Source organism: Pelophylax lessonae, assembly GCF_965119305.1.
Source record: "Pelophylax lessonae genome assembly, chromosome: 5".
NCBI lineage: Eukaryota > Metazoa > Chordata > Amphibia > Anura > Ranidae > Pelophylax > Pelophylax lessonae.
In genome coordinates this window covers 198,785,473-198,801,077 of record NC_138772.1, presented here as the reverse complement: position 1 = coordinate 198,801,077, position 15,605 = coordinate 198,785,473, and the positions used below count along the sequence as shown (strand labels likewise).

Genomic DNA, 15,605 nt, shown 5'->3' with positions numbered 1-15,605 from the left:
AGTGGTCAACTGATACTGGGTGGAATGATGCTGCCCTAAAATACCAATTCCGGCAAGGCTTATCTGAGTCTCTCAAGGACAAATTGGCTAGGATTGAGGCTCCCGCCTCATTAGAAAGTCTCACCCAAGTCTCTATCCAACTAGACCGACGACTATGGGAGCGAAGGTCCGAACGCACTCAGACCCTCCGACCTACATGGGTAATGCCAAAGGTTCCAGGACCAACACTCCCAGTCTCTGTTTCCCAGTCCATAAATACGTCCGACGGGGAACCCATGCAAATTGGCCTACTCTGCCCTGCTTTAACCCCTGAAGAGAGAGCACGCAGACAACAAGATAACTTGTGTCTCTACTCTGGGGCTTCGGGCCACTTCCTTCGCAGTTGTCCTGTTCGCCCAAGTAAGTCCAGCCTTCCACGCCCCTTGTACCTCCAGTTGTCTGGGACTGTATCCACTCATTTAATTCTCCCCATCTCTCTGCAGGTGGCTGGAAAGGAAGTAAAGCTGCAGGAGATCATTGACTCTGGAGCCTGTAGTTGCTTCCTGGACATCAACCTAGCCAAGAACTTGCGCATACTCCTGAAACTGAAGGAACAAAGGCTTGATGTACATTTAGCAGATGGCACTGCTCTTAGCTCTGTACCAGTCACTCAGGAGACTATCCCTGTCCTTGCCACAACAGAAGCAGGCCATCAGGAATTACTCCGCTTTGATGTAATCAGGTCTCCTATATTCCCAGCCATTCTAGGGATACCCTGGCAAATCGACTGGCCCAAGGGAGAAATCATCTTCCTACTGTCGTCAACACTGTGGCATACCCATGCCTGTCAACTCTTCAGTGTGTCTCTCCATTCAACCTACACAGGATCCCTGTCATACTGTTCCTTCAGCCTACCTTGACTTCCTTGATGTTTTTGACAAAAAAGGTGCCGATGCCCTGCCCCCACATCGGTCCTACGACTGCCCAATTGAGTTGCTACCTGGTGCAGAAGTACCCTTTGGGCGCATCTTTCCTTTATCCGAGCTGGAGCTGGAGGCACTCCGACAATATATAGATGAAAACCTTGCCAAAGGATTCATCCGGCTTTCCTCTTCATCTGCTGGAGCCGGCATTTTCTTCGTTGAGAAGAAGGATCATTCTCTCAGACCATGCATTGATTATAGGGACCTTAATAAAATTACTATCAAGAACAGATACCCACTCCCTCTCTTCCCTGAGTTATTCCAAAGGTTTCCGAACAGCCCAGGTTTTCACAAAGTTGGACTTATGGGGGGCCTATAACCTGGTTCATATTAGGGAAGGTGATGAGTGGAAGACCACCTTCCGAACACGCTTTGGTCACTTCGAGTACCTTGAGTGATGCCCTTGAGGCTATGTAACGCCCCCGTGACATTCCAACATTTTGTGAATGATATTTTCAGAGAATACCTTGACCTGTTCTTAATCGTCTATCTGGACGACATACTAATTTTCTCAGCCTCGCTCGAACTCCATCGAGAGCATGTCAGAAAAGTGTTAAAGACCATTAGAACCCATGGCTTATATGCTAAAGCAGAAAAGTGTAAGTTCGAGTAACAATCTATCCAGTTCTTAGGACTCCTAATCTCCACGAAAGGGATTTCCATGGATCCTCAGAAGGATCCATGGAACCTCAGAAGGATTTTTATAGGAAATTTATTCTGAATTTCTCGACTATCATTGCCCCGATCACCCAGCTCTCTCGTCTGCACTCACGCTTCTCCTGAAACCAAGATTCTCAAATGGCTTTTAAAAAACTAAAGGCTCTCTTCACCTTTGCTCCCATGTTGCAACACCCGGACCCAGCTCTTCCCTATGTCTTTGAGGTGGATGCATCTGAAGAAGCTACAGGAGCCGTGATCTCTCAGCGTCAGGGCCCAAAGGCCCTGCTTCACCCAGTAGCCTTTTGCTCCAGGAAGCTGAATCAGGCTGAAAGAAACGATGACGTCGGTGACAGAGAACTCCTGGCAATTAATGTCGCTCTAAAAGAATGGAGGTACCTGCTGGAGGGAGCTAACCATCCAATTATGACCTTCACAGATCAGAAAAATTTGGAATATTTAAGATCTGCAAAACGCCTAAGACCTCGACAAGCCAGATGGGCCCTATTCTTTTCTAGATTTAGTTTCCATTTGACATACCTCCCAGGTTTCAAAAATGGGAAAGCTGATCCCTGTCCAGGATGTTTCCCGAATCTACTGAATGTGCTCCTCCAAGCACTATCTTATCTGCCCAAAATTTTTTGATGATTCAACCCAACCTAAAGGCATCCATTGAACAAGCTTTTAGAGGAGGATCCTGCTGAAAAGACAAGTCCAGATCCCCATTTTATAATATGAAAGAGCAGCATGCTGCAAAAACAGAAAAAAACGTCCAAAAATACGTCAACGAGCAGAAGAGAATCTTTTTCATCGTGGTCGAATTGATCAGGACATTTTCAGTGTTTTATTGGGGCCTCATGCGGAGGATTCAATTTCTTCTGAATCTGTAATAATGAGCCTGGATGATGAACTTCATCTCTATTTGAAGGAACCAGTAATTGACAGAAGAAGTGAACCTCTTCAGTGGTGGAAAGAAAATGAGGCACGCTACAAAAGAATTGCTTCCCATGCTAGAAGATACCTCTCTCTCTCTGCTCCTCTGCCCTCCTCTCCTCCAGAGCATGTTTATGAAGCGGCAGTATTATATGAACAAAACAGAAGCCCTTTAACAGGTGACCATGGACATGCTGATATGTTCTGCTTTCGGCAGTATAATATTGTTCTACTTAACTGGCAGTATTGAAAAGAGTAGTGTCCACTCAAATCCACTGTCTAGCTGTTGCCTAGCTTTTTTTCTAGCAGTTTTGCACTGACTGCACTGCAGTAGTTGCAGTGAGTGCCCTACTGCAGAGGTAGTCCACTGACTCCAATCCAATCCACGGTGTAGCTGTTGCCTAGCTTTTTTTCTAGCAGTTTTGCATTGACTGCAGTAGTTGCAGTGAGTGCCCCACTGCAGAGGTAGCTCACTGACTCCAGTCCAATCCACTGTCCAGCTGTTGCCTAGCTTTTTTTCTAGCAGTTTTGCACTGACTGCAATAGTTGCAGTGAGTGCCCTACTGCAGAGGTAGTTCACTGACTCCAATCCAATCCACTGTCTAGCTGTTGCCTAGCTTTTTTCTAGCAGTTTAGCACTGACTGCAGTAGTTGCAGTGAGTGCCCTACTGCAGAGGTAGTCCACTGACTCCAATCCAATCCATTGTGTAGCTGTTGCCTAGCTTTTTTTCTAGTAGTTTTGCACTGACTGCAGTAGTTGCAGTGAGTGCCCTACTGCGGCGGTAGTCCACTGACTCCAGTCCAATCCACTGTCTAGCTGTTGCCTAGCTTTTTTTCTAGCAGTTTTGCACTGACTGCACTGCAGTAGTGATTTAAAATGATTGCAGTGAGTGAGGGCACTACTGCAGCAGTTTATTATGCATTAATGCACAATCAGAAACTTTGATGTGAAACTAAATGTCCCTGCAATTGAAGTTTTCCTATCAGTTCTCATGCAGTTAAAGTGTGAAGAACGAGCCCTTAATGTTAAAACAAAGTTTTACATGTTCAGTAACAGATTTGTGTGGAAATTTGTGTTTATTTTGCAAAATTTGAAATGTACAAAAATATCGGCCAATAGCGATATGCGATCGCCAAAATATCGGTATCGGCAACAAAAAAATGATATCGGTCGATCACTACCTCAGACCTCACAACTAAACTAAAAAAGAAAAAAAAAAAGTGTTGAAAAGAAATCGGCCCTTTAAACCAGTTGCTAGGCAGGGACGTTTGGCGTCACTCCGGTCCTCCAAGACCATAGAGTCAAGTGAGGGCCATCTTGCCCTCACTCGACTTTCTGTCTATGAGGATCCGGGACCGGATGGTTTTCCCCGCTTCCGGCGGGTCCAGTAAGCGGGGAAAACGTCCGGGAGGCGGCGGGAGGGGGGGCCCCTCTTCCGCCACATCGTAAGGGTGATCCCGTGTCGAACCCGCCGCTGGGACCACCCTTATCTGAAAGCCGATTGCCCGCCATTTTTAAAAAGAAACCAGGGTTATGGCAGCTTTCTGCTGCCATAACCTCAGTATTTAGCGTCAAAGGACCGAAGTAAAACTGCGGCGGGCCGTCGGTAAGTGGTTAAGGTACAGGTTAATTTAAACTCATTTTTTTAGGAAGGCAAAATGAATAACTTTTTGGCGAAACAATTTCCTCCAAAATTATTCCACTCAACCCCATATGTATGGTTGAGTTATCGAAAATGGTCCAAAGACAGCTGAGGGCAGTTGAAGGTATAGGCACAATCTAACTTTCCTCTGGCATCTGCGTCTGCTAATGCTTACCTATTTAGGACAAAGGGGCAAGGTGAGGGGCACTACAGACACCATCTGTGTCATTTTAACAGAAGGGAAAGAGTAATGATGGGACCAGGATGTCTAATCTACTTCATTCGTATAATCCAAAAAAAATTTCAGACAGGGGAGTCTGCAGAGAGTTTATAGATATTTTATTGCTGCCATCAGGAACCTGCTAGCTAATGTGCATGGCCAATTTAGATATCAATGTCTATGCCACTACCTAATTGATAATGATTTCTCACATCAATGAACGAATACAAAAACAACTTTCCCTTTAAAATATAAGGAAAAGGTGCCCTTTATTCTCTGACATTTATAATTTTTTATTTTTATTTTACTTAGGTTAATTTACACCACAATATGGAGGAAAAAAACAATGGAACATCTTGCTTAATTCAGGAGACCACAGCAAAAAGCCTGCTGATTACAGTATATTTTGTCATCTGTATTGGAGGAACAACTGGAATAGCCCTTATGATCTTTTTAATAACTGGTGCAAACAGACTGTCTGTAACAATTACATCAGTCATCAACTTGCTGGTGGTTCATGGTATCTTTATTGTAAGCGTGCCATTCCGCATTGTATACTATTTCAATACCAACTGGCCTTTTGGATCTATTTTTTGTAGAGTGGTGAGTGCCATGATCCACATTCATATATATATTTCTTTTATATTTTATGTGGTCTTATTGACCATGAGATATGTTAGTTTCTTTAAGCAAAAGGATAGCATTGCATTCTACAGGACTCTCCATCCTCTTCTAGTTAGTGGCATTGTATGGTTTCTAGTATGTGTTATAATTCTGCCACTGGTGTTTACGCAATATGGCACCAGTGCTCCCTTAAATAAAACAGAATGCTTCCAATTTCAAACTGAATTTCAAAATAGAGCTGTTCTTATCATGAACTATATCTTTATTACACTCATCATTGTAGTGGTGTGTCTTCTCCTCGCTGTACAGATATTTATATTTGTAAAAGTTCTGAGGAAGATTCAAAGGCCCATTTTATCACATCAGGAAATCTGGGTTCAGCTAAAAAGTCTCTTCTTTATTTTGGTGATGATAGTGTGTTTCTTCCCTTTCCATATCTTCAGAATTTATTACATGCAGCATGCAAAGGCATGTTTTTATTACAATGAAATCTGTCTGAGCATAACTGCACTTAGTTGCTTAGATTTTTTCTTTTTTGCTGTAACAAGATTTTATAAAAAGAGCATAGGTTGCTTTACCTGCATTAGTGGTGAATTTGAAGTGTCAATGATCAATGTGTCTTGCATATCACATTAAATCTCACACAAATGAAGCCAAACCATTTTTTCTAGTATACTACTGTGTTAAACAAAGTATATACAGTATATCTGTAAAATAAAACTGATATTGATTTATCAAAGCACTCCGTTAAAAACTGTTTAAAATTGTGCAGAAACATTGTGTGGTCTCAAGATATTTACAATTTATTGTGGAGTTGATGGTATGTTACACAGTTTATATTGGGTTCAAGGCAAGCCCTGCACAAAACCTAGGGAACATGTATCAATGCAAAAAAAAATTATGTGCTTTGATAAATTATTAATGCGTGTATTTTTAATATATCCGCTTTGTTTAATGTTGCAGTATTCTTACTACATACAGTATCTCATAAAAGGGAGTACACCTCTTACATTTTTGTAAATATTTTATTATATCTTTTCATGTGACAACACTGAAGAAATGACACTTTGCTACAATGTAAAGTAATGAGTGTACAGCTTGTATAACAGTGTACATTTTCTGTCCCCCCCCAAAATAACTCAACACACAGCCATTGATTTTAAACTGCTGGCAACAAGAGTAAGTACACCCTTAAATGAAAATGTCCAAATTGGGCCCAAAGTGTTAATATTTTGTGTGGCCACCATTTTTTTCGAGCACTGCCTTAATCCTCTTGGATTCATCAGAACTTCACAGGTTGCCACTGGAGTCCTCTTCCACTCCTCCATAGGGACATCACAGAGCTGGTGGATGTTAGAGACCTTGAGCTCCTCCATCTTCCGTTTGAGGATGGCCCACAGATGCTCAATAGGGTTTAAGTCTGGAGACATGCTTGGCCAGTCCATCACCTTTACCCTCAGCTTCTTTAGCAAGGCAGTGGTCATCTTGGAGGTGTGTTTGAGGTTGTTATCATGTTGGAATATTGCCCTGCAGCCCAGTCTCTAAATGGATGGGTTTATGCTCTGCTTCAGTATGTCACAGTACATTTGGCATTCATGGTTCCCTCAATGAACTGTGGCTCCCCAGTGTCAGCAGCACTCATGCACCCCCAGACCATGACACTTTCACCACCATGCTTGACTGTAGGCAAGACACACTTGTCTTTGTGTTCCTTACCTGGTTGCCACCACACATGCTTGACACCATGTGAACCAAAAAGTTTATCTTGGTCTCATCAGACCACAGGACATGGTTCCAGTAATCCATGTCCTTACTCTGCTTGTCTTCAGCAAACTGTTTGCAGTCTTTCTTGTGCATCATCTTTTGAAGAGGATTCCTTCTGGGATGACAGCCATACACACCAAATTGTATGCAGTGTGTGGCATATGGTCTGACAGGCTGACCCTCCACCCCTTCAACCTCTGCAGCAATGCTGGCAGCACTCATACGTCTATTTCCTAAAGACAACCACTGGATATGATTCTGAGCACATGCACGCAACTTCTTTGGTCGACCATGGTGAGGCCTGTTCTGAGTGGAACATGTCCTGTTAAATCGCTGTATGGTCTTGGTCACTGTGCTGTAGCTCAGTTTCAGGGTCTTGGCAATCTTCTTATAGCTTAGGCCATCTTTACATAGAGCAACAATTCTTTTTTTAAGATCCTCAGAGAGTTCTTTGCCATGAGATGCCATATTTAACTTCCAGTTACCAGTATGAGAGAGTGAGAGCGATAACACCAAATTCACACACACGCTCCCCATTCATACCTGAGACCTTGTAACACTAACACATAACAATGGGGGGGGGATGGCTAATTGGGCTTGATTTGGACATTTTTCCTTAGGGGTGTACTGACATTTGTTGCCAGCGGTTTAGACATTAATGGCTTTGTGCTGAGTTATTCTGAGGGGACAGCAAATTTACACTGTTATACAAGCTGTACACTCACTACCCCACATTATAGCAAAGTGTAATTTCTTCAGTGTTGTCACATGATAAGATATAATAAAATATTTACAAAAATGTGAGGGGTATACTCACTTTTGTGAGATATTGTACATACGGGTATACTGGAATACAGGCTAGAGGTGGTACCCTCAAAGGTAAGTGCCAGGAATGCCTACACAGGTCACAAACAGGTCACAAATATATACACTTGGCCGTTACAGCCGTGTCTGTTCTTGGAAAAAAAAACTGTTTGTCTATTGGCTTGACAACTTGGGCAGACACCTGCAAGTCAACTTATTTTAAATGAATAAATCAGCTGGGGTTTGCTATGATTACCTAAGAAGTCAGTGCCAGGGCTGGCAGCACAGGGAAAATAAATGTACACTTGGATGTGCAGTCACTCATTTTCTGCAAAATCCAGACTGCCATCCTGTCTGACAAAATAATCTGGCTCAGTCATCTTTATCTCTGCACAGATTGTGTGCTGGGTACTTATAAGTCACCCACTCTGTGCCAGTATACCTGGAACCAATAATTAGAAAGTAGGATGACAGCTTGTTTTACTCTTCTCACCATTGATTCTTGCTGTACTGACATAGGGGAAACAGTCTAAGTGTGCCTTATGTGACTATGGCATCTATAACACTCAGTAAATATTTAGTCTAGCCATCTGAATTTTGTGAAGGGGTGGCTCAAGACAGTTGGTCTAATGGGGTCATGAAGTCTAAATCTGGCCCTACTATTATTCTGATGAGTCTAATATAAAGAAAAATCATGCTGTAGTTGAATTCACCATTACTCTTTTGGCAATGAACACCTTTAAGCTTATATAATAGAAAAAAAGGGAATTTCTTGTATTATCTGTGTTTCAGGTTGCATATAAATCCCCTTATGAAAAATACTTGGTAAAGACCAGGAATGATGCAGACTGAAGAAAGTAGTGAAAATTAGCACTTTATTCTAGGGGTATCAAATGTTTTCGTACAGCTTTCACACAAGATTCACACATTTAAAAAAAAAATGGAAATCCTGGGCAAAAGTTGTGTAAGTCTTGTATGTAAACATTTAAAAATAGACCCCCCCCCCCCCCCCCCCCAGTATAAAAAGGTGATAGCCAAGGGAAGCGTGGTAAAAAATGTCTTTCTAAAATGCCTATCATTCATTACATGATAACAATTAACAAATAAAGACATAGATATTAAAGGAATCTTTTATTTTTGGTATGTTTTTATTTATTTTGTCATACTTTTTTTGTAATGTTGTACACTTATTTTATCATTTTATTTTGATTTTTTGTAAATCCTTATTTTATTATTTGTAAAAAATACTATATTTATGAGACAAACATTTAAAGGTGGTTCCTTCCATGCTTCAGGGTGGGTAGTGTGTGCTGGAATAAAAGAATCCAGAGGATAAGTTTATCTTTGTAACATGTTACATGTTCCACCCATTTTTAGGGTGGAACATGTAACATGTTGTAGCATCTGCAAACTCTTCAACTGGAATAGCCCTCATGATCTTCATGATTTTCTTGATGACTTCTCTGCCTGGCTACCCTACTTTCTCTCTTCCGAAATCCCCACAATCATTCTCGGCGACTTCAACATCCCTATTAATACTAATACTCCTACCACTTCCAAACTTCTCAGTCTAACCTCCTCCTTTGACCTGAAGCAATGGATACATGCTTCTACTCACTCTGAAGGCAATATCCTTGACCTTGTTTTCTCCTACCTATGCACTCCGCACAACCTTTCAAACAATCCTTTCCATCTCTCTGATCACTACCTTATTAGTTTCACTCTCTCCCTCTCCTCCACCTCCTCTCCCTCCAGCTACCTTACAGTTACCCACAGAAACCTACACCATCTCAACCCTTCTCTTCTCTACTCTGCTACCGACCACCTCTATGACAAAATCGCACCCCTGTCCTGCACAAACCTAGCCACTTCTGTCTACAACGCTTCACTCTTAGCCTCTCTGGACACACCGGCCCCCCTCACCACACACCGAATCAGGCCCCGGGGCCTTCAACCTTGGCAAACAGATAACACTAGAAGTCTAAAAAAGCATAGCCGTGCTCTTGAGCGACTATGGCGTAAGACTCGGTCTCAGAAGGATTTCAACCGATATAAATCTGCCCTCCAAAAATAAAATTCCAGTCTCCACACTGCCAAACAGACCTATTTTATCACTCTCATTAACAGCCTGTCATCACGCCCCCGGCAACTTTTTGCTACCTTTAATTCTCTACTCCGTCCTCCACTACCCCCTCCCACCGACTCACTCACTTCCCAGGAGATTGCCTACCACTTCAAACAGAAGATTGATACAATTCGTAAGGAGATCATTGCTGTTCAGATACCTTCCATGCCTTATGCTTCATGCCCACAGGTGCGTTCATTTCTTCCCTCATTCAACCCCGCCACTATAGATGAGGTTGCTAAACTACTTGCTAACGTCACTTAACGACCTGCTCTCTGGATCCTGTTCCCTCACAAATGCTACGTTCACCTTCTGGCCCTATTCTACGCTCTCTAACCCACATCTTCAATCTCTCCCTCTCTTCTGGCATCTTCCCCAACTCTCTAAAACATGCACTAGTAAGCCCCATACTTAAAAACCCCTCACTGGACCACACCGATCTGAACAACCTACGCCCTATTTCCTTGCTCCCCTTTTCATCCAAACTCTAGTCTGCAACCGACTGTGCGACCACCTTGCCGAGAATAGCCTCCTTGACCCCCTTAAGTCTGGATTTCGGCCTCAACACTCCACTGAAACTGCTCTCCTAAAACTGACAAACAATCTACTAATGGCCAAAACCAATGGACACTATTCTGTACTCCTACTTCTGGACCATTCTGCTGCCTTTGATACGGTTGACCATCCCCTCCTCCTCAAAAAACTCCATGCCTTTGGTCTCCGTGACTGTACTCTTCACTGGTTATCTTCCTACTTATCCAACCGCACCTTTAGCGTTATGTACAATACTACTTCCTCCTCTCCTCTTCCCTTCTCTGTTGGGGTCCCCCAAGACTCTGTTCTTGGACCCCTCCTATTTTCAATCTACACCTCCTCTCTGGGTCAGCTGATACCAATACACCAGCTGACATCCAATACCATCTCTAAGCTGACGATACCCAAATCTATCTATCCACCCCTCAGCTCTCTCTCTCAGTCTCCTCACGTATCACTAATTTACTATCAGATATATCGGTCTGGATGTCTCACCACTTCCTCAAACTCAATCCATCCAAAACCGAGCTTATAATTTTTCCTCCACCACGTGCCCCTTCCCCTGATTTCTCTGTCAATATTGATGGCATTACTATCAGCCCATCCCCGCATGCCAAGGTCTTAGGTGTTGTCCTGGACTCTGAACTCTCCTTCAAACCCCACATCCAATCGCTGTCCAAATATTGCCGCCTTAGCTTCTGCAACATCTCTAAAATACGCCCCTTTCTAACCAAAGACACAACAAAGCTCTTAGTTCACTCCCTGGTCATCTCGCACCTCGACTACTGCAATTCCCTTCTCGTTGGCATACCTCTACACAGGCTATCCCCCCTTCAATCCATCATGAATGCTGCCGCCAGACTCATCCACCTTACCATTCGCTCAGTGTCCGCTGCTCCTCTCTGTCAAGCACTCCACTGGCTTCCGCTCACCCAACAAATTAAATTGAAAATACTTACAACATCTTACAAAGCAATCCACAGCTTAGCCCCTAGCTACATCACTAGCCTAGTCTCAAAATACCAACCTAATCGCTCTCTTTGTTCCTCTCAAAACCTCCTGCTCTCTAGCTCCCTCGTCACCTCCTCCCATGCTCGCCTCCAGGACTTTTCCAGAGCCTCTCCGATCCTATTGAACTCCTTACCCTTATCTGTCCGATTATCTCCTACTCTATTAGCTTTTAGGCGATCTCTGAAACCCTCCTTTTCAGAGAAGCCTATCCTACCCACACCTAACAAATGTACCTCCATTTTCTTCATCAGCCCATCCCCCACGGTTATTGCCTTTTGTTTCACTTGACCCTCCCTTCTAGATTGTAAGCTCTAACGAACAGGGCCCTCTAGTTCCTCCTGTTTTGAATTGTATTGTAACTGTATTGTCTTCCCTCACATTGTAAAGCACTGCGCAAACTGTTGGCGCTATATAAATCCTGTATAATAAATAATAATGATCTTTTTAATAACTGGTGCAAACGGACTGTCTGTAACATTTACATTAGTCATCAACCTGCTGGTGGTTCATGGTGTCTATTGTAAGCGTGCCATTCCACATTGTATACTATTTCTAAAACAAATGACCTTTTGAACCTTTTTTTTGTAGAGCGGTGAGTGCCATGATCCACATTAATATATACAGTATCTCACAAAAGTGAGTACACTCCTTACATTTTTGGAAATATTTTATTATATCTTTTCATGTGACAACACTGAAAAAATGACACTTTGCTACAATGTAAAGTAGTAAGTGTACAGCTTGTATAACAGTGTAAATTTGCTGTCCCCTCAAAATAACTTAACACACAGTCATTAATGTCTAAACTGCTGGCAAAAAAGTGATTACACCCCTAAGTGAAAATGTCCAAATTGAGCCCAATTAGCCATTTTTCCTCCCCGGTGTCATGTGACTTGTTAGTGTTACAAGGTCTCAGGTGTGAATGGGGAGCAGGTGTGTTAAATTTGGTGTTATCGCTCTCACTCTCTCATACTGGTCACTGGAAGTTCAACATGGCACCTCATGGAAAATAACTCTCTGGAGATCTGAAAAAAAGAATTGTTCCTCTACATAAAGATGGCCTAGGCCATAAGAATATTGCCAAGACCCTGAAACTGAGCTGCAACACGGTGGCCAAGACCATACAGCGGTTTAACAGGACAGGTTCCACTCAGAACAGGCCTCGCCATGGTTCGACCAAAGAAGTTGAGTTCACGTGCTCAGTGTCATATCCAGAGGTTGTCTTTGGGAAATAGACGTATGAGTGATGCCAGCATTGCAGCAGAGGTTGAAGAGGTGGGGGGGAGGTCAACCTGTCAGTGCTCAGACCATACGCCGCACACTACATCAAATTGGTCTGCATGGCTGTTGTCCCAGAAGGAAGCCTCTACTAAAGATTATGCACAAGAATGCCCACAAACAGTTTGCTGAAGACAAGCAGGCTAAGGACATGGAGTACTGGAACCCTGTCCTGCGGTCTGATGAGCCCAAGATAAACTTATTTGGTTTAGATGGTGTCAAGAGTGTGTGGTGGCAACTAGGTGAGGGGTACAAAGACAAGTGTGTCTTGCCTACAGTCAAGCATGGTGGTGGGAGTGTCATGGTCTGGGGCTGCATGAGTGCTGCCGGCACTGGGGAGCTACAATTCATTGAGGGAACCACGAATGCCAAAACATGTACTGTGACATACTGAAGCAGAGCATGATCCCCTCCCTTCGGAGACTGGGCCATAGAGCAGTATTCCAACATGATAGCGATCCCAAAAACACCTCCAAGACGGCACTGCCTCACTAAAGAAGCTGAGGGTAAAGGTGATGGACTGGCCAAGCATGTCTTCAGACCTAAACCCTATTGAGCATCTGTGGGGCATCCTCAAATGGAAGGTGGAGGAGCGCAAGGTTTTTGATATCCACCAGATCCGTGATGTCATCATGGAAGAGTGGAAAAGGACTCTAGTGGCAACCTGTGAAGCTCTGGTGAACTTTATGCCCCAGAGGGTTAAGGCAGTGCCGGAAAATAATGGTGACCACACAAAATATTGACACTTTGGGCCCTAATTGGACATTTTAACTTAGGGATGTACTCACTTTTGTTGCCAGCAGTTTAGACATTAATGGCTGTGTTGAGTTATTTTGAGGGGACAGCAAATTTACACTGTTATATTAACACTTTGGGCCCAATTTGGACATTTTCATTTAAGGGTGTACTTACTCTTGTTGCCAGCAGTTTAAAATCAATGGCTGTGTGTTGAGTTATTTTGGGGGGGGGGACAGAAAATGTACACTGTTATACAAGCTGTACACTCACTACTTTACATTGTAGCAAAGTGTCATTTCTTCAGCGTTGTAACATGAAAAGATATAATAAAATATTTACAAAAATGTGAGGGGTGTACTCACTTTTGTGAGATACTGTATATTTCTTTAATATTTTATGTGGTCTTATTGACCATGAGATTTGTTGGTTTCTTTAAATACAAGGATAGCAATGCATTCTATAGGACTCTCCATCCTCTTCTAGTTAGTGGCTTTGTATGGTTTTAAGGAAGTGTTATAATTCTGCCACTGGTGTTAACGCAATATGGCACCAGTGCCCACTTTAATGAAGCAGAGTACTTCCAATTTGAATTCAAACTAAATTTCAAAATAGAGCTGTGCTTATCATAAACTATATCTTTATTACACTCATCATTTTAATGGTGTGTCGTCTCCTCGCTGTATAGATATTCATAATTGTAAAAGTTCTGAGGTCAAAGGTTCAAAGGCCTGTTTATGAACACCAGGAAATCTGGGTTCAGCTAAAGGTTCTCTTCTGTATTTTGGTGATGATAGTGTGTTTCTTTCCTTTCCATATCTTCAGAATTTATTACATGCAGCATGCAAAGGAATGCTTTTATTACAATGAAATCTGTCTGAGTATAACCGCACTTAGTTTCTTAGATTTTTTTTTTTTTGCTGTAACAAGATTATATAAAAACAGCATATGTTGCTTTACCTGCATTTGTGATGAATCTGAAGTGCCAATCATCAATGTGTCTTGCATATCACACTAATTCTCACACAAATTGAGCCAAACCAAGTTTTCTAGTATACTACTGTGTTAAACAAAGCATATAGAGTATATCTGAAAAATAAAACCAATATTTATTTATTAAAGCACGCAATTAAAAACTGTGTGATCTTAAGATGTCTACATTTTATTGTGGAGTTGGCAGTACGTTACACAGTTTGTATTGGGTTGAAGGCCCAGCACAGAACCTGAGGAACATGTACCTGCAGCACCCTCTAGTGTGTGCTACTAGTAGTGAGAGAAGGAAAAACATAGCTGGCTCTTGGGTAGACCCGAGTCATACAATCTAAAAAACTAGAGGTCAGGGCTGGATGACTCATTGGGGTTAGCTCTCTTGTGCCTTCACCTGTTTCTAGAGCATTGGAGAATGTTCTGGAACTGATATCAAGATTCTGGCAGGAAATAATTCAAATATTATCCTCTGTCCTGAATATGCCTGTACCTTTGACCCCAGAAACCTGTTTGCTGTGTATATTATATGAAATAACATGGTCTAGATATCACAAGATAATGCTTAGAGAAATGCTGTTTATGGCAAGGAAAATAATCACAGTTAAGTGGATTCAAGTGAAGCCCCCTGCTGTTAAGAACTGGATAAGAGCGGTAAATCAGATTTTACCATTTGAAAAAGTATTGTATATGCATAGAGGATGCTCAACGAAATATAATAAAACTTGGGATAATTGGTGTCAATCAACATTAACCAATGGTTGAATATAAGGAGATAACCAAGAGGATATAGAGGGATGCACATAGTATGATGAGGAAATAAATCTATGATAGCGATGGAGCAAGGGGTTGGGGCACACCAGGACAACAGCGATCAATTGAGCTAAATTGATATACCTTGGCATAAAGAGATTATGAATACTAAGTAAACAGAAAATTATTTGGATATTGTATAATTTTTTTATTTTATATTGTTTTGTCCCTTTGTTGAAAGGACGTTTGGAATGTTCGTTTTTATGCACATATTGAAATAAAAAGAATAAAAAAAAAGAGAATGTTCTGGAACAAGTGGGTGGGGACTAGGAGAGGCTGCCATTATTATTTATGGGCTCTCAGCCAAGGAGCCCAGGAGTGGGCCTAGCAGGGGACTGAGAAACCCATAAACAGGCCTGGGCCATGCCAGCAGGAAAGTCGGGTGGAAGATGAAGAAGCAGTGCTGAGGAAGGCTGTCGGTGGCCCTTGAGGGACCCCTTACTGGGGGGGGGAAACCTCGACCTGGAGCTCAGGTGGCTGGCCTGGAAAGATCCCACCACAGGAGGCAGTTGGGGGGA

At 42.5% G+C, this 15,605-nt stretch overlaps 1 protein-coding gene and 1 pseudogene across 3 annotated transcripts in view; both read left to right on the top strand.

The window, feature by feature from the left end:
• The window catches only part of LOC309556661 (putative G-protein coupled receptor 141), a 30,110-nt gene extending 24,299 nt beyond the window's left edge, over positions 1 to 5,811 (top strand). For both annotated transcript variants that reach the window (XM_082259116.1, XM_082259117.1), the window contains exon 3: positions 4,728 to 5,811. In XM_082259116.1, coding sequence (XP_082115242.1) covers positions 4,746 to 5,675 — 930 coding nt within the window. In that variant the 5' untranslated portion in view covers positions 4,728 to 4,745 and the 3' untranslated portion in view covers positions 5,676 to 5,811. The remainder of the gene's footprint in view (positions 1 to 4,727) is intronic.
• Positions 5,812 to 11,712: 5,901 nt separating this feature from the next.
• Positions 11,713 to 14,308, top strand: LOC309555587 (putative G-protein coupled receptor 141; annotated as a pseudogene). Its single transcript has 2 exons — positions 11,713 to 11,900; positions 13,675 to 14,308. The product of its transcript is annotated as a putative G-protein coupled receptor 141 (transcript).
• The last annotated feature ends 1,297 nt before the right edge of the window (positions 14,309 to 15,605 follow it).